The 18,296-nt window shown below is 42.2% G+C and overlaps 1 protein-coding gene across 4 annotated transcripts in view; it reads right to left on the reverse strand.

The window, feature by feature from the left end:
* Positions 1-222: 222 nt before the first annotated feature.
* The window catches only part of STAU2 (staufen double-stranded RNA binding protein 2), a 702,362-nt gene continuing 684,288 nt past the window's right edge, over positions 223-18,296 (reverse strand). For all 4 annotated transcript variants that reach the window (XM_077270664.1, XM_077270662.1, XM_077270663.1 and 1 more), the window contains 2 exons: positions 4,080-4,165; positions 223-1,333 (listed from right to left, as the gene is read on the reverse strand). In XM_077270664.1, coding sequence (XP_077126779.1) covers positions 1,240-1,333; positions 4,080-4,165 — 180 coding nt within the window. In that variant the 3' untranslated portion in view covers positions 223-1,239. The remainder of the gene's footprint in view (positions 1,334-4,079; positions 4,166-18,296) is intronic.

Below are 18,296 nucleotides of genomic sequence, written 5' to 3' on the forward strand. Positions count from 1 at the left end.
GTGACATTAGTATAATGTGCATGGGGGTTTAGGCTATAAAAAAAATGTGATTCATCTTCGTCTAAAGATCTGTCAATCATCCAAATAATATATTGTTGTGACAACTGTGTCCTTGTTTTCTTTTAAACCCAAAGACTTGTGAAGGATAACACTGGTTTGTAGCCCAACACAGATTCCAACGGAAGCCGCGAATGATGGGAAATAAGAAACAGTCAAAGCCAGTTTAACACATGAACTGATGTGGTTTTACTGCATTTGGCCATACACTGTCCCGCAAACAAGACATATAAGAGTCATAAACACAAACCTTTTGTTATACATGACAGTGTCTATCCAGCCACATTAGATCTCCCTGCTCATTAATACATGCTTGTCGTCATTGGGCTAGCTGATGCCGGAGCGCAGAATGCAGGTATTAAAAACACTCAGTTGATGTATCTGTGAGTCATTACAACACAATGGGTGTAAATGTTTTTCACACGACAGCGTGTAGGGCAGGCTAAAGGACAAATAAAATAGTAAACTTTAAAAAGAAACTTTTTTTCTCTAGTTACAGGGTGGGTAGTACCTAAACTGCGGACTCTGGGGCACACTGTGACTTAATGCTACAAACATCAGCTCATGTATTTTAAGCAAATGTTGGTCATGAATTGATAGATTTTTTTTTTCCATTAGTTCGGATCTTCTCGCTAAATGCCGTAAATGTATTTCAGACTGCGCTTTGCTTTCGAAAAAAGATAAGCAGTGAATATATATGAAGACAACAACTAAGACTCTCACAAGCACTAAGCACTGTCATTGGTTAAGTCTTAAAATATCAAAGCAGTTACTAAAACAAACAAAAAATTAAGATTATATTGGTAAAACAACACAAATGCTAACCAATGTGGTTTTCTTAACCTGTTTTTTTTCTTATTTTTCTTTAATGTTTAGCTGGTTAAAGTTAAGTTTAATTTCTCTTAACACTTCTGTTAATAATCTAAGTTGAAGCACTAGTGAGATCAGATTTCCGTTGTCTCAAAGCAATTAAAGATGTGGTCTCAAATTGCAGGGGGAAGTGCTTTATGCGAATATATCCCCCCCTTAGTATAAACAGTACTGTGTATTATCTCTTGCTTTAGGATAGTGTTGTCTTCACATAAGACTTGTTTAATGGTATTAGCGATTCGTTTCCTTGTACACGTACACCCTATTGCGTGTTGACAGGTTTATAAGGATGCAGCGGCCGCCGAGACCCTCCTAGACGACGGCCTTTGAATCCTTGCAGTCCTGAGCGCTGGTGCCTGAGTTAGCCTGCGTATTGTCTCCTTTCTCTCCACGGTGCTTGGCTTGTCTGAAAGATTAATACATTAACAAGAGGCTTTAGGGTCCAGGGCAGTACATCTCAAGACATGTTTATTAGCTGATGGCACAGAAGATTTAGAGGTCAACCGAAGGGGTGACATTTTGAAAGGAAACAACAATATTTATGTTCAGATAGCATGATGATGAGATCATGTCGAGACCTCTCTGATGGAATTACCGTTGATATCAGGAAACAACACAAACCTATCTCTATTGCAATATTCTACCATGGGACATTTCATCGTTATGGCAATTTATGCTTCCGGATATTCATTCTGAAGACCGGACTATGAGACGGGACATTCTGAGATGGAAGCATCATTAAATATTAATCACAGCATAATTCATAAAAAAGAATATTTAAAATTTGAGTCCTCAGTGATTGATATCTTTTAATGGCCAACTGAAAAGATGGTAACAAAGAGCAGCTTTCAAGACGTCTCAGGTCTCTTCATCAGGCACAGTAGGAGAAACCAGAGTATTCTCGAAAGCTGCCATTTCTTACCGTCTTTTGAGTTAGCCATTTAAAATTATCAAGTCCCTGAGAACTCAATTTTTAAATATATTTCTGCCTATTGGCTAACACGGTACAAAGATATATATATTGTTCCTGTAAAAGAAAATAATTAAATACTGTACGTAAATTATACTCTTGTCAATTTAAAAAGGCATTTCTTAGTTACACCTATTTATGGGAAGGCTAATTGACTACCAATATGGCTACCCTTACAGCACATCGGCGGCAAAGCTTCCTTGTTACATATATCGCATGTAGTTAAACCCTCTTTCAGTATGAAATGTAATGTTCGATGGTAAATATTAATCCTCACTGCTCTAAGTGCTAAGTAGGGTTGTAACTGTTAAAGTTTAGCCTCCAAGACGTAGAGGATGGTGGGTAGTAATATTTGAAAGAAATGCACAGGATAAGACAGACATGGCTACTTTTTATCAAAAACAGCTCCTCAATTATCCACAGGTTGTGTCTGCCATTTCAGCTTAGTTTAATTCACAGAAATAGAATTGAGCTTCAACGCCACACACAAACCTTGGACACATGTGGGGTTGGGTTCTGAAACAAATACTTAAAAAAAAATCCTTTAAAGGATTTCGCACATTTTTTTGTCCCGTTGCTTTTTACATGCAAAAGGTAAGCAACTTTCTAAATTAGTCTTTATTTTAAAAAATCTCTGCCATTTTGCTGCTACAGATAGTTTGTCTGCAAGCCCTTTATTTAGTGAAGCACATTTTTAAAAAAATGCTTCGAATCCATCAAAGTTCCTGTTGCTGATGGCTCTCTGCTCTGCCCCTCCTATTTTTCATCAACAATTTGGAAGACAAAACCAGAGGTGGAACTTACAGAGAAAAACTATAATTGAGACACCGCTGGTTTTGTCATACAGATACTAATGAAATGATGATCAATACTAATGATGTGTGAATAAAGCCTGAGAGATGGCAGCAGGGAAGGGGTTGCACACAGATTTCCACAGCAAGGGGAGGGAAGAATAACTCAGGGAGGGAGAAAACAGCAGTACCCTGGATACAAACACACTTCACATCCAACCTGTATTACTGAGAGGGACACTCACATACAAAAACAGACAGATGGTCTGAAAATGTATTAAAGTGAACCCGTCAGCAGTTTTGGCTGATATAAGATGAGGACACTGCCTTTCAGGGCTTATCTACAGAATTCTATAATGCTGTAAATAAGCCCCTGATCCCACCTGAAAGATAAGAAAAATAAGTTTTATTATACTCACCCGGGAGGCAGTCCGGTCCGATGGGTGTCAAGTCCTGGTCCGGCGCCTCCCATCTTCTTGCAATGCAACCCTCCTGCTTGCATCATGGCTCCCCCGCATCGTGCTCCTGCACAGGTGTACTTATCTGCCCTCAGACCAAAGTACTGCAGTGCCGCCGGGACAGGTTAGAGAGGCCCAGCGCCTGCAGAGAGGCCCTGCACCTGTGCACTGCAGTACTTTGCTCTGCCCCAAATAGGGCAACTAAGTAAACCTGTGCAGGATCTCGATGCCAGGGAGCCTGTGAAGCAAGCAGGAGGGCGGTGTCGCAAGAAGGGAGGCACCGGACCAGCGACACCCATCGGACCTGACTGTCATGCAGGTGAGAATAATAAAACTTATTTTTCTTATCTTTCAGGTCGGATCATTATAGAATGCTGTAGATAAGCCCTGAAAGGCGATGGCCGTATCTTATATCGGCCAAACCTGGTGACAGGTTCCCTTTTAAGTAAAGAATTTTGCAGACTGTCCCTAGCACTTTGTATCCAAAAATAATTTTTCCATGCTCAGTTTTTAAAGTCTCAAGTGATTGATATATGGCAGTGTTTGGATGTTAGAGGATGATTGCTTCATTTTTTCATGGCTGTACATGATGTCTTTAGATGGAGATGGTAACCACCCATTTAGACATCACAACAGCATTTCAGCTCCTATGGTGTAAACATTGACCTCAAACTAAAAACTATAATGTGGGAGATTGCGGCACATCAGTGCAAAGTAACTGAAAAGTTGCCAAAAGCAACAAATTGGGTTGTGTCTTTAATTTTAAAACAGAAGCTTAGAAAAATGAGAGCCAGAATGTTATTGGTAGCTATAGACGTCTTCTCGACTGTCTTTTACACCGGTTTGGATAACTTCTTTCCACTATACTCTACTAAAATAGATACATTGAACCGTTATACAATAAAATATGAAACTACAAGACAAAATACTCACTCAAATGGTCCATTTTCTTTCATGAGATCGCCTTGCACAGAATCTAGTCCTTGTTCTGAAAATTGTTTCAAGGCACTTAAAGCTGCCTGGAGACGACACAAAAACGAGATGTGAATTAGGCTTTATACTTTAGGTGAATGCTGTCAACTTAGCAACGAGTGAAAATAAGAGAAGGGAATAAAAAATATATGTTACATGCATAGATAGTACTTAGTAAGTTCTTTCCTAGCTATTAGTATTTCAATTTCGTTATTTCAATCTTTACCAATGTTTTTCTGCAGTCACACCATTATATAACATATAAGATGACAAAACTAGTGTCACTTCGCAAATATTTTTGGATAGACCAGTATGTATGTATTTATGATCTATAAAAAGCCTAAAGTTAAAGATGACACAATTCTTTTGTATTTTAGGCAAAAAATAAATAAAAAACAATTTTTGTAGCCAGACAAGTGTCTCAAGTGTCTCAAATCCGTCAGGTCCCTTGCAGTCTGCTTCCCGCTCTGACTGACTCCCGGCCGGAAAGTAAGAGCAGAGCACAGCGGTGACGTCACCGCTGTGATCTGCTTTCACTTTACGGCGGCACTCAGTCAGAGCGGGAAGCAGACTGCAAGGGACCTGACGGACACCGGAATGTGAGTATGTACTGTTTTTTTTTTTTTACTTTTACGATGGTAACCAGGGTAAACATCGGGTTACTAAGCGCGGCCCTGCGCTTAGTAACCCGATGTTTACCCTGGTTACCCGGGACCTCGGCATCGTTGGTCGCTGGAGAGCGGTCTGTGTGACAGCTCCCCAGCGACCACACAACGACTTTCCAACGATCACGGCCAGGTCGTATCGCTGGTCGTGATCGTTGGAAAGTTGCAGAGTGTGACAGTACCATAAGGGTTTAGGAATTACAACCCTTTAATATGAAGCTGCCTATTTTTCAAGGAACCAAGAGTAATTGTCAATTATCTCAAAAGAGCTTTAATGGGCTTTTTGCTCACTAATCCATCAACAATTAAGCAGGTACAAGGTCTGGAACTGATTGCAGATGTTGCATTTGCATTTGAAAGTGGCGGTTGTTGTGAACCCACAAAATGTGGTCAAAGGAGCTCTCAATGGAAATGAAATAGACCATTAGTAGGCTGAAAAAATGAACTCCATCACAGAGAGAGAAATTTTTTTTTATGAGTGGCCAAATCAACAGTTTGGTACATTCTGCACAAAAGAGTGCACTGCTGAGTTTGGGAACTAAAGGTACCTTCACACTAAACGATTTACCAACGATCGCGACCAGCGATACAACCTGGCCGTGATCGTTGGTAAGTCGTTGTGTGGTCGCTGGGGAGCTGTCACACGGACAGCTCTCCAGCGACCAACGATGCCGAAGTCCCCGGGTAACCAGGGTAAACATCGGGTTACTAAGCACAGGGCCGTGCTTAGTAACCCAATGTTTACCCTGGTTACCATTGTAAATGTAAAAAAAACAAACAGTACATACTCACATTCCGGTGTCTGTCACACGTCCCTCGCCGTCTGCTTCCCGCACTGACTGAGTGCCGGCCGTAAAGCACAGCACAGCGGTGACGTCACCGCTGTGCTCTGCTTTTACTTTACGGCCGGCACTCACAGTCAGTGCGGGAAGCGGACGGCGGGGGACGTGTGACAGACAGCAGAAGGTGAGTATGTACTGTTTGTTTTTTTTACTTTTACAATGGTAACCAGGGTAAATATCGGGTTACTAAGCATGGCCCTGCGCTTAGTAACCCGATATTTACCCTGGTTACCATTGTAAAACATTGCTGGCATCGTTGCTTTTGCTGTCAAACACAACGATACACGCCGATCTGACGACCAAATAAAGTTCTGAACTTTCAGCAACGACCAGCGATATCACAGCAGGATCCAGATCGCTGCTGCGTGTCAAACACAACGATATCGCTATCCAGGACGCTGCAACGTCACGGATCGCTATCGTTATCGTTGCAAAGTCGCTTAGTGTGAAGGTACCTTAAAAAAGGCCTGGACGTTCGCGGAAGACAACAGTGGTGGATGATCGCAGAATTCTTTCCATGGTGAAGAAAAACCCTTTTACAACATCCACCCAAGTGAAGAACACTCTCCAGGAAGTAGGTTTTTCAGTATCTAAGGCTACCATGAAGAGAGGACTTCATGAGAGCAAATACAGAGAGTTCACCACAAGCTCCAAATCATTAATCAACCTTAAAAATAGAAAAAGCTAGATTAGACTTTGCAAACAAAAAAAAAAAATCTAAAAAAAAAGCCAGCCCAGATCTGGAAAAGCATTCTTTGGACAGATTGTATTTTATTATTATTATACATTTTTATAGCGCCATTTATTCCATGGCACTTTACACATGAAAGGAGCAAGTATAGACAAGAACAGAAGACATGAGCAAAACAAGGCACTCACAGAAGGAGAGAGGACCCTGCCCGCGAGGGCTCACAGTCTACAGGGGATGAGTGAGGATACACTAGGAGAGGGTAGAGCTGATCGTGCGGCGGTTTAGCAGACTAAGGATCACTGCAGGTTGTAGGCTTGTCGGAAGAGGTGGGTCTTCCGGCTCTTTTTGAAGGTTTCCGTGGTAGGAGAAAGTCTGATGGTTTGGGGTAGAGAGTTCCAGAATATGGGGGAAGCACGGGAGAAGTCTTGTATGCGGTTTTGGGAAGAAGAGATAAGAGGGGAAGAGGGGAGTAGAGAAGGAGATCTTGAGAAGATCGAAGGTTGCGTGTGGGTAAGTACTGGGAGACCATGTCACAGATGCATGGAGGAGGCAGGTTGTGGATGGCTTTATATGTCAGTTAGGGTTTTGAACTGGAGCCTCTGGACAATAGATAGCCAGTGAAGGGCTTGGCAACCTGTACTAGAAGGATGGAAAGAAGAAAGAATAGTGAAGGCTTGTAATGGCTCATAATCCAAAGTACACCACATCCTCTGTAAAACATGGTGGAGGCAGTGTGATGGCATGGTCATGCATGGCTTCCAATGGCAGCGGGTCACTGGTGTTTATTGGTGATGTGACTGAAGAGAGAAGAAGCCGTGTTATGCTCAGATTCAACCAAATGCAGTACGATTGATTGGATGGCGCTTCACTGAACAGGACAATCACCAGATCTTAACCCCATCAAGCAGCATTTCATGTTCTTAAGACAAAACTTAAGGCAGAAAGACCACAAACAAGCAACGACTGAAGTCAGCTGCAGTAAAGACCTGGCAAAGCATCACAAAGGAGGAAACCCAGCGTTTAATGTCATCCATGGCTACCAGACATCAGGCAATCATTGCCTGCAAAGGATTCTCTGCAAAGTATCAAAAATGAATATTTCATTTATCGTAAAGTTAATTTGTCCAATTACTTTGGAGCCCTTGAAATCAGGAGGCTTTGTAGAAAAATGGCTGCAATTTGTAATCATTTCATAGGATATATTTGCTCAACCCCTTTAATTAAACCTGAAAGTCTACAACTTCAACAGCTTCTCGATTGCAGAGCACAATTAGCAACGTTTCGGTCACTGTCCAAATATTTTTGGATCTAACTGTATAATAATATATTATATGTATATATAATATATATATATATATATATATATATATATATATATATTTATTATATATACATACAGACATACACACACACGTACATACATACACACACATACCTACATGTCATTATCTTTTCAAATCCACTCATCTAGGCATCAATGTGTGAAGACCACCAGGACACTAGAGCATGCTAGATTTTACAAATGGTGGATGACATTTTTCTGCAACATTTTAAAGCAAAACATAACATGTCCTACAGACTGTGACCTTAGATTTGTGCCACTGATTTGGATTGCGTGGGCAGCAGATCAACAGAATGAATAGTCGCCAGTCTTATTAAGTGGTGTTAACCCTGTATTTCTCATCTGAAATAATTTACACCATATTTTCCACCCTGCAACCAAAAATCCCCCGAAAATTTTTCATTACATGTGTACAGGGTTGCAATCACAATTCCCTGCAATAATCTGAGTATACAGGCTCCTGAAATAAAAATCTGGTACAGAAAAAATCAGTATACATATACCAGGAATCTATTATACCTTTTTCTCAATTTTATCTATCAAAATCTGAATTATCCATTTATCTATGAGAATTCTAAGGTTTATTAAAACTCCTATGTTTTATTCTGTTTCCATGCATCTTTCCCTCCATATAACTCTATTTCTATGTTGATCTACTTACCTTTAGGCTATGTGCACATGTTTAGGATTTTTAGCCTTTTTTTGGCTGTTTTCTGCCGAAAAACTGCTAATAAAACCGCTTACATTAAGCATCCTATTAGAATGCATTCCGCATTTTTTATGCACATGCGATTTTTCCCGCGGCGGAATCGCATTCCAGAAAAAAACGCAGCTTGTTCATTCTTTGTGTGGAATCGCGGGGATTCTGCACACATGAGATTGCATTGATCCGCTTCCACCATGCGGGAAGTAAGCGGATCATGTGCGGTTGGTACCCAGGGTGAAGGAGAGGAGACTCTCCTCAAGGCTCTGGGAACCATATACCTGTTAAAAAAATAAAACAAAATAAATTAAAATAAAAAATCGTGATATTCTCACCTTCCGGCAGCCCCTGCTCCTCGCGATGCTCCCGTTCCCAGTAATGCCTTGTGACAATGACCTGTGATGACGGAGCGGTCTCGCGAGACCGCTACGTCATCTGGGGTCATTGCTGGGAGGCATTACTGGGAACGGGAGCTGCCGGGAGCATCGCGAGGAGCGGGAAACGCTGTGGGGGACGCTGGAAGATGAGAATCACGATTTTTTATTTTTTTATTATTTTAACATTATATCTTTTTACTATTGATGTTGCATAGGCAGCATCAATAGTAAAAAGTTGGTCACACTTGTCAAACACTATGTTTGACAAGTGTAACCAACCTATCAATCAACCTGTCAAGCTACAGATCGCTTGAAAAACGCTAGCATTCTGCAAGCTAATTATGCTTGCAAAACCCTAGTATTTAGCAGGAATATGCATGCCAATTCCGCATGCGTATTTCCAGCGGCAGAGAGTTGCAGAATTGCAGCGGCAATTCTGCAACGTGTGCACATAGCCTTAATTATCTACTTACCTCACATATTCTGACTTATCTCCCTCATATCTATTTTTAAATCTAATCCATCTAGAAAGAAAAATAGGAAACATCTTTTAGGGTACCGTCACACATTGAAATTTCCATCGCTACGACGTTACGATTCGTGACGTTCTAGCGATATCGTTACGATATCGCAGTGTCTGACACGCAGCAGCGATCAGGGATCCTGCTGAGAATCGTACGTCGTAGCAGATCGTATGGAACTTTCTTTCGTCGCTTGATCACCCGCTGACATCGCTGGATCGTTGTGTGTGACAGCGATCCAGCGATGTCTTCGCTTGTAACCAGGGTAAACATCGGGTAACTAAGCGCAGGGCCGCGCTTAGTAACCCGATGTTTACCCTGGTTACAAGCGTAAACGTAAAAAAACAAACCGTACATGCTCACCCGTCGGTGTCCTTCAGGTCCCTTGCCGTCTGCTTCCTGCTCTGAGTGCCGGCCGGAAAGTGAGAGCAGATCACAGCGGTGCTGCGATCTGCTCTCACTGTACGGCTGCACTCAGAGCAGGAAGCAGACGGCAAGGGACCTGAAGGACACCGACGGGTGAGTATGTACTGTTTGTTTTTTTACGTTTACGCTGGTAACCAGGGTAAACATCGGGTTACTAAGCGCGGCCCTGCGCTTAGTTACCCGATGTTTACCCTGGTTACCCGGGGACTTCGGCATCGCTCCAGCGCCGTGATTGCAACGTGTGACCGCAGTCTACGACGCTGGAGCGATATTCATACGATCGCTGCGACGTCACGGATCGTGCCGTCGCAGCGATGAAAATTTCAATGTGTGACGGTACCCTTACACATACATAATTACAATGCATCTATAACAGAGGAATGTATTTGTAAAAACTATTTATCCATGTTATTCTCCTCAGGCTAGGAGCAATCTTAAGCATTATGTTTTCTACCTTTTTGCCATCTGCAATGATTTAAAATTTTCTAGACCCATTTCGTCAATCCACACCCATTAATGTCATTCTCCACCCAGATTAGGTCATCCGCTAACCATCCCATTAAATCACATTTTTAGTCCCTAATGTGACAGAGAAAGCTACGGCACAAGAAAATGGAGTTGTAATAAAGAAAAAATGGAAAATGACATGAAGGTGAAGCAGTTTGAAAATGGCTTGTGGTTAAACTCATCACTAACAATTGTTTTTTTACCCATGGGCAGGGTAAGCTTTTTGGTTCCCAGTGTGATGGTTTCTGATGCTCCCCACCACACTCATCTGCTTAAATTCTTCATGAGAGCCAGCAGATGGACATTTCCTTCCCTGGATCTTGTCACCCCTTCGCAAATGACCAACCCCTAGGGTTTGAATACTGAGATTAATGTAGAATATATGTAATATTAATATACAACCCCAATTTCAAACACACAGTGTTAACAAAAGGTCGGAAATGTAAGTGGCACTAATGAAAAATATCTGGAAGGTCAATTTTCAACTGAGTCACATGCATAAAAAGAGCATAAGATAGTCAGAGGTTCACCAATCTGAACTATTACAATTAAAAAATGTGGAGCAATTTCAGAAAAATATTCCTCATTGTAAAATTGAAAATACTTTGAATCTTCTGATTATGTTATATATTGGAGATGGTAGTATATTCAGAAATTCTGGAGAAATCCATGTGCACAAGGGACAATATATGGCCAATATTGGATACTCATGATCTACAGGTCCTCAAGTGGCACTGCATTAAAAAAGGTTTGAATTGGTCATGCAAATCGCGACAAGGGCTTAGGAACACTTCCAAAAATGATTGTCTGTGAACACAATTCTCTGTCCAATCCACAACTGCAAGTTAAAAATCTATCAAGCAAAGAAGATGCCATATATCAACACAATCCAGGAATGCTGACATCTTCTCTGGGCCAAAGCACTTTTACAAGTAACTAAAGCAAAATGGAAAACTGTTCTGTGGTCAGATGAATCAAAATTTGAAATTGTTTATGGAAATCACAGACTGCGTCCTGCTGACTCAAGATGAGAGGGACCACCCAATCTTGTTATCCATGCATAGTACAAATGCCTACATCTCTGATGGTATGGCGTTGCATTAGTGCCTATGGCATAGGCAGCTTACACTTTTATATTAAAGTTTAAGAACAATATATGCTCCCATCCAGACAATGTCTCTTTCACGGAAGGCGTTGAATATTTCATTAAAACAATGCTGTGAAGAATATGGGGGAATTTAATGGCAGCTTATAATCTTCCTTCCACAAGTGTAGCTGTAACAGGACACCTGGCTCAGCATGTGGTCCAGCCTCACCATCTTCTATGTGAAAACAAACACCCTCCCCACTATAGCTAGTAGCCAGGCTGAAACAGGAAGACCTCCTGTGGAGCCCATGCTGTGTAACTGCTTTGTCGATGTCAGATAGGATTTCATAAGGAGATTTAAGGAGAACATGGAGTTATCCTAGCTAACCACCGGTTACATTTTCGAGATCTCCGGAATGAAGTTAACGCCTTCCTGGGTTTTGATCTGTTCTAGCACCCCAAGGAGGGGAGATATGCAGGACAGCCAGGTAGCAAAGCTGTGCTTGACTGGTTGGATCCATTGAGCCAGAACAGCAGCACTATGTCCTTGGAAAGTTATGATCCTTTATAGGTTTTTTGAGTTTTAGCTACAAACATCCAGGGGCAAGGGGTATGGCCCATCCCAAGGGAGGAAAGGAGTGACCAAAGGGATAAAGGCTTGTGTAAGGCAATGTGCTCTCTCGCTTTGTCATGCTTGCGGTTCACTTCTTAAGGAGGATTCACATTGAGTAACATGCTGGAAGGAATGGGAACCGGCTGGCAGCCCCACACCCCATGGTCAACCATCAATACATATGGTCAACCATCAAACTGGTAATTGACATGATTTATCTGCTTATATCGTTTGTACTTCATCTATATTTGCATTTATTTGCATTGTACAGTATATGTATAACCATTGTTTATATAGTGTATTGTTTAGTGTGTCCTTAATGTGATTAAATATATAATTTAACCTAGGGCTGCTCTTATCTCAATCCAGGAAGCCACACGTCTGTGTCCTCTGTTTTAACTTTCTATGCTATCGGGGCTGATTTCTGGCCGACAATCCCGTTAACGGACCAGGCTTAGATCCAACGAGGAACTGTTGGCAGTCCAACCGGGCTGGCAGTGCTTGGTTTCTCAGGTGCTAGTGAAAGGGGCCTCTCAGCCTGTCAGGGTTGTGAGTGACTGCGGTGCCACGTCAGAGGCTGCGTGGGCTACCTTCTCGCACTCCCAGTGCATCCATGGGTCCGTGTGGACAGAGGGTGTCTGTGTAAAGCTGCCAAGCTGACCTTACATGTCCCTAAGGGGTGTGGAACGTCACATTGGTGCAAGTGAGGAGACCGTACCGTGTTATCGCTCTGACGTAATAGTGACGTCAGGCAGAGTGGCGAGGTGTGAGTTCATCACAAATGCTAAGCCACATACTACATCCATTACAACAGCAAGGCTTCTGAGAAGAGGAGCTCAAGTGTGAACTGCCCCGCCTGCAGTCCAGAACGCTCATCAATAAAAAATAAATAAAAAACATGTAGCACATTATAAAACAAAAATCCTGCATTGAAAACCAGGACTGTTCAGTAGTTAGAATTCTACATGAGACAACAATGGGACAATATTCACCTCCTAAAACACTAGTAATTGGCCTCCTCACTTCTCAGACGTTAATAGACAGTCTTTTTTTTTCTTTAGATGCTTTGCTGTCAATTTTTGAAGGAGTTATTTTTTTCAAATGAAAAAGGTCCAACTATCACCTTCTGATCTGTGCTCTACGTTCTACATTCAGTGAATAAAATATTGCTATATTTCCAAATCATTGTATTTTTTTTTTTCCTTTACACAGCATCCCATCCTTTTGGGAATTGGGGTAAAATTTACACATACAAAAACACACATATATACAAAAGTATATATAGTATATAAAATCCTACCAAATTGTGCCCTAGTCAGCTGCATAATTCCCATCCTGCCCTGGTTATACTCAATAGGTGAAACCCTCCTACCAAGTTTAAGTAACATTTCTGGCTGTGAAAAAACAACAATAAACCCTAAATCCAAAAACAGAATCATTTTTCTCCACTGAGGTAGTGATATTTGGAGTATTTTCTAAACAAACAACAAGGTGGGTCATGAGTTCTCCCAAGTTATTGCACCATGTAAAGGCCAACATAAGCTACAGCTCGGAGGGTACACCGGATTAGCCTCATTCAGAAAAGTGAAACATTGGGGGCAAAAGTTAAACTATAATGTGGACTTGTTTAGTACATAATTTGTGAGGTTCTGGTTCCTATTGAAATAATTGCCTTCACTCTCATGAATAATAGAAAGCAAAAGTTGAAGCAGGTCATGGAAAATAAAAGTGTGAAGGGGTTGTCCACTACTAGCACAACCCCTCCTCATTCCCCATGTTTGGCCCCATTAAATGAAAACATTTACACTCCCCCCCGATGATGATCCTGCGGTGTCGGCACTCGCGTTACCGGGGCTCATGTGAGGTAAAGTCATGTGAGCGTCCTATCAGTGCTGGCGTCACTGTCCCTGGAGAAAGTGAGCTGCGGGTGCTCGCTCACCTCACGTACGCCCCGGGAACATGAGCACCGACAATGCTGGAACGGCAACGGTGGGGAGTATAGGTGTTTTTTATTTTAACAGGACGGGGGGGGGTTGGGGGGGGTAAAACATTCAGATTGAGGTGTTGTCTTAGCAGTGGACAACCCCTTTAAAAAATAAATCTCTTGAGTATATGAGGCTGGTGTACTTACTTTACAATCCTCAAATTAAAATTAACATTTTACTCTTGGCCTGGGAATCTGTCCAAGGCTACGTCCTCATGTTGTGGTGTTTTTGCGTCATGCTTTTGCAGTGTTGCACACACTTTTTTCCCCCTGCCTGAACTGCAGTATTTTTTAAATCTGCAGCATGACAGTTTTTTCACCCATAGAAAGTAATAACGCAACTAAGCGTTTTTGATTAATAAAATGAACATTATTAAACATGTACTGTAGACAAATCACAAACAATCCACACTAAAACACAGTGCAAAAAATCCTGAAAAATGAGTGTTTTAATCAGACTGTCTTTACTGCCGAGAGCAGGTTTTGGCAAAGAGTGAACAATACCTTAGGCTGCTTTCACACATCAGTCTTTCGCCGTCAGTCTCAATCCGGCGAATTTTGAAAAAAACGGATCCAGCGAATGATGCCGCCAGATCTGTTTTTTCTCATAGACTTATATAAGCGACGGATGGCCATCCACAACCTGTCTCCTCCATACATCTGTGACCTCGTCTCCCGGTACTTACCTGTACGCAACCTCCGATCCTCACAAGATCTCCTTCTCTACTCCCCTCTTATCTCCTCTTCCCACAATCGTATACAAGATTTCTCTCGCGTATCACCCCTACTCTGGAACCTTCTACCACAACACATCAGATTCTCACCTACCATCAGAATCTTCAAAAAGAATCTGAAGACCCACCTCTTCCGACAAGCCTACAACCTGCAGTAACCACCGATCAACCAACCGCTGCACGATCAGCTCTATCCTCACCTACTGTATTCTCACCCATCCCTTGTAGATTGTGAGCCTTCGCGGGCAGGGTCCTCACTCCTCCTGTACCAGTTATGACTTGTATTGTTTAAGATTATTGTACTTGTTTATATTATGTATACCCCTCCTCCCATGTAAAGCGCCATGGAATAAATGGCGCTATAACAATAAATAATAATAATAATAATAATAATAATGGCCTCACGTTTCATCCGTCGTTCGCCGGATCGGTAGAAAATTGTTTATCTTGCGGCTGGAGAAAACGAACAAAGTAACGTTTTTGCGTCCGTTGAAAAAAAATGGACCGCGACGGATCCGGTGCCATCCGCGTTTGCTAGAATAGAAGCCTATGGGGCGGATTCCGTTTTTTTTCTAACTGAGCATGCTCCATTTTTTTAGGATCCAATTAGCTGGTTCAGCTAGTCAGATCCGGCGAAAAAACGGATCTGTTGCACCAATTTTTCACAATCTGCGACGGATCCGTTTTTTTTTCAACATTTGAAGGATTGGGACTCACAGACAAAAAACTGATGTGTGAAAGCAGCCTAAGGATACTTTCACACATCAGGTTTTCGCTGTCTGGCTAAATCCAGCTAAATTTAAAAAACGGATCCGGCAAATGTTGCCACCGGATCCGTTTTTTTCCCATAGACTTGTATTCGTGCCGGATTGCGCCGGATGACATTGCGTTTCATCCGGTTTTCGCTGGATCCAGCAAATCAACCGTTTCCAGTTTCTGGAAAAAATGTCCATAGCAACGTTTTTTGTCTCCGGCGAAAAAGCCGGAAGCGCCGGATTCCGTTTTTTTAAACTGAGCATGCTCCAAATTTTTTTTTATCCAATAATCTAGATATGCTAGCCGGATCCGTCGAAAAAACAGATCTGTTGCATCAGTTTTTTACAATCACGATCCGGTTTTTCCAACATTCGTCGGATTGTGCCTGATGCAAAAAACCTGATGTGTGAAAGTAGCCTAAGCCATTCCTATAAGGATGTATCAAAGTAAGTACACCAACCTTATCAGGTCTAATAAATCTATGAAATGTGTGAAGTGGGAATACTGTGTGTCCATAAAGACACTTGTTATAGTAAAGAGGTAACTGTTTTTATAGGGTGTTCGTGTATATGTTTGTAGAAAGTCTGCTCTTCTATAAAGCTACAGACACCTCTTATACAAGGGTTATTTATGTTCTTTGTACTTTAAATAAAGTGCAGACGCAATTTTAAGTTCTATTTTCTACCTTTAACCCTTTCTTAGCGATATGTTAGGGACAAATAAAGTAACAACATTGTACAACGCAATGCACAGACCCAGGGGAGTCAGACCAATGCTTATGGCCTGAAACAAAATGGAGCAAGATGCCAAAGGCACAACTGTGTCACAAAATGCCGGGAGGGTAAACCTTTGTAATTATACTTGATACCACTTGAATGGTGTTTGAAAAGCTGTCTCCTGCTGATGAGAAATGTTCAGCCTTGAAAACCTGACGAGCAACGAAATTCATCTGGCATTTTCCGGAGCAGAGGAAAGGTTAATAACAGATTGGCAAATGGTGGGGAACGCGTGCGCCCTCCAGTTAATTAAGACACATTACGTCGGTGCTATTATTTACACAAATACATAAAGGATATTTCACTCTACAAACATTTTACAATTGCTTTGTGAGCTAATTCCCACAGGTTCTCAAACAGATGTTGTTAAAAAAAAAATTATGTATTACTTGTTTGAGACATTTCAGTGGTGCCAAGATTCAGATGCCAGCAGGACGCTGTTTGCCTTGGCCTCACCTCGTCTTATAAATATGCAGACGTATCAGCATGAAGCCAAATTTCCCTTAAGGGAATTACATTTTTATCTCTTCCACTGTCACTCACAGTATTTGTAGTGCGCACACACTTAGATGTATGTTTGATTCCATGCACGCTCCATATATTTTACGCTGTCAAGCCGGGCCTCTAAATCACAGTCACAGGAGGTTTGAAAGTCATCACCAGGTCCTAGAAATCTGGAGACAATCTGCTGGTCTTCGTCATTGATATTGCTGGCTTTTATCTGTACATGAATCTGTGTGTGATATTGTGATTCAGTTAGCCATGGGGGGAAATTAGGCACATGATCACTTTGGTTACAGTCAAGATCATCTACTTTGATATATGGCATGAGAACAAACCCCCAACAATCCAAAAGTGTAGAAAGTGACAGATTTGATTAAAAGTCAAAAAGGTGCAGACACTATATTTGGTTTTTTTTTCCACTTGATAAAGACATTGGTACCACGGTGAAACGCATTGTGGATAAAAGAAACCCTATGCTCATCAACAATTCTGAAAAATGTATTTACTCCAACAGCGCAGCCCACCTATGTGTTCATCCAACTGGGTCCAAGGTAGTAAGACCAGTAATGGCAAACCTTTAAGAGACCAAGTGCCAAAACTGCAACCCAAAATCAATTATTTATCGCAAAGTGCCAACACGGCAATTTAACTTGAATACTGAGGTTATAGTTTAGAAAAAAAACTATAGAGAGCAGGCGGAGGCAGCAGAGAGCAGGCGGAGGCAGCAGAGAGCAGGCAAGGGCCGCAGAGAGCAGGCAAGGGCCGCAGAGAGCAGGCAAGGGCCGCAGAGAGCAGGCAAGGGCAGCAGAGAGCAGGCGCGAACCGACAAGAGACTACATCCTGGTGTATATGCACCTGAACGTGATGTACATGCCCCCATCTTGGTATATGCCCCCCAATTCATGCATGTTCCTCCATCCATGTATTATGCCCCCCGTGCTTGCATATGCTCCCTCATCCTTTTTTATAATCCCACATTCATGGTATATCCCCCATCCTTGTATAAGTTACCCATATCCTGGTATATGTTCCCCCATCATGGTATGTTCTCCCCCATGCTTGCATATGACCCCCATCCTGGTACATATGCCTCCATCATGGTATATGTCACCCCATCCTGGTCTATGCGCTCCCATCCTGCCAGTGCCGCTGTTAAACTCATAGAAAAAAAACACAAAAGCATAAAAACACAAAAAACACTCATACTCACCTTCCTTCCTCTTCCCCGGGACGCTGCATTGAGTTCTGAAGCTGTCAGCTGACTTTAGTGTCTAAGTGACGGGGGGCGCCTGACGTCACTGACATGCACCCAGTCGTGTGTACGCTGACGTCAGCTGCTGGCCTTTCATTGGCCAGCAGCCTGTATTGCTGAGCACGTACCAGGCACGGTCATGGTACTGCAATACACTTCAGCTGGATGTGTGTCCGAGGACGCACATCTAGATGAAATAGGGCCTTGCGTTGCCGGGCTCCTCACCCGCCGGGCCCAGAACTGCACTACAGCAGAGGCGATGAAGTGCGTGCCCACAGGGAGGGCTCTGCTTACCCACTCTAGTACGCGTGCCATAGGTCCATCACCACTAGTCAGTTCCAAAAAGTTCTGTAACCTCTGGTTACACTCATGTGGTGGTTTCTCTTTTATATCAGAAA

The sequence above is a fragment of the Ranitomeya variabilis genome, chromosome 6 (assembly GCF_051348905.1).
Source record: "Ranitomeya variabilis isolate aRanVar5 chromosome 6, aRanVar5.hap1, whole genome shotgun sequence".
NCBI lineage: Eukaryota > Metazoa > Chordata > Amphibia > Anura > Dendrobatidae > Ranitomeya > Ranitomeya variabilis.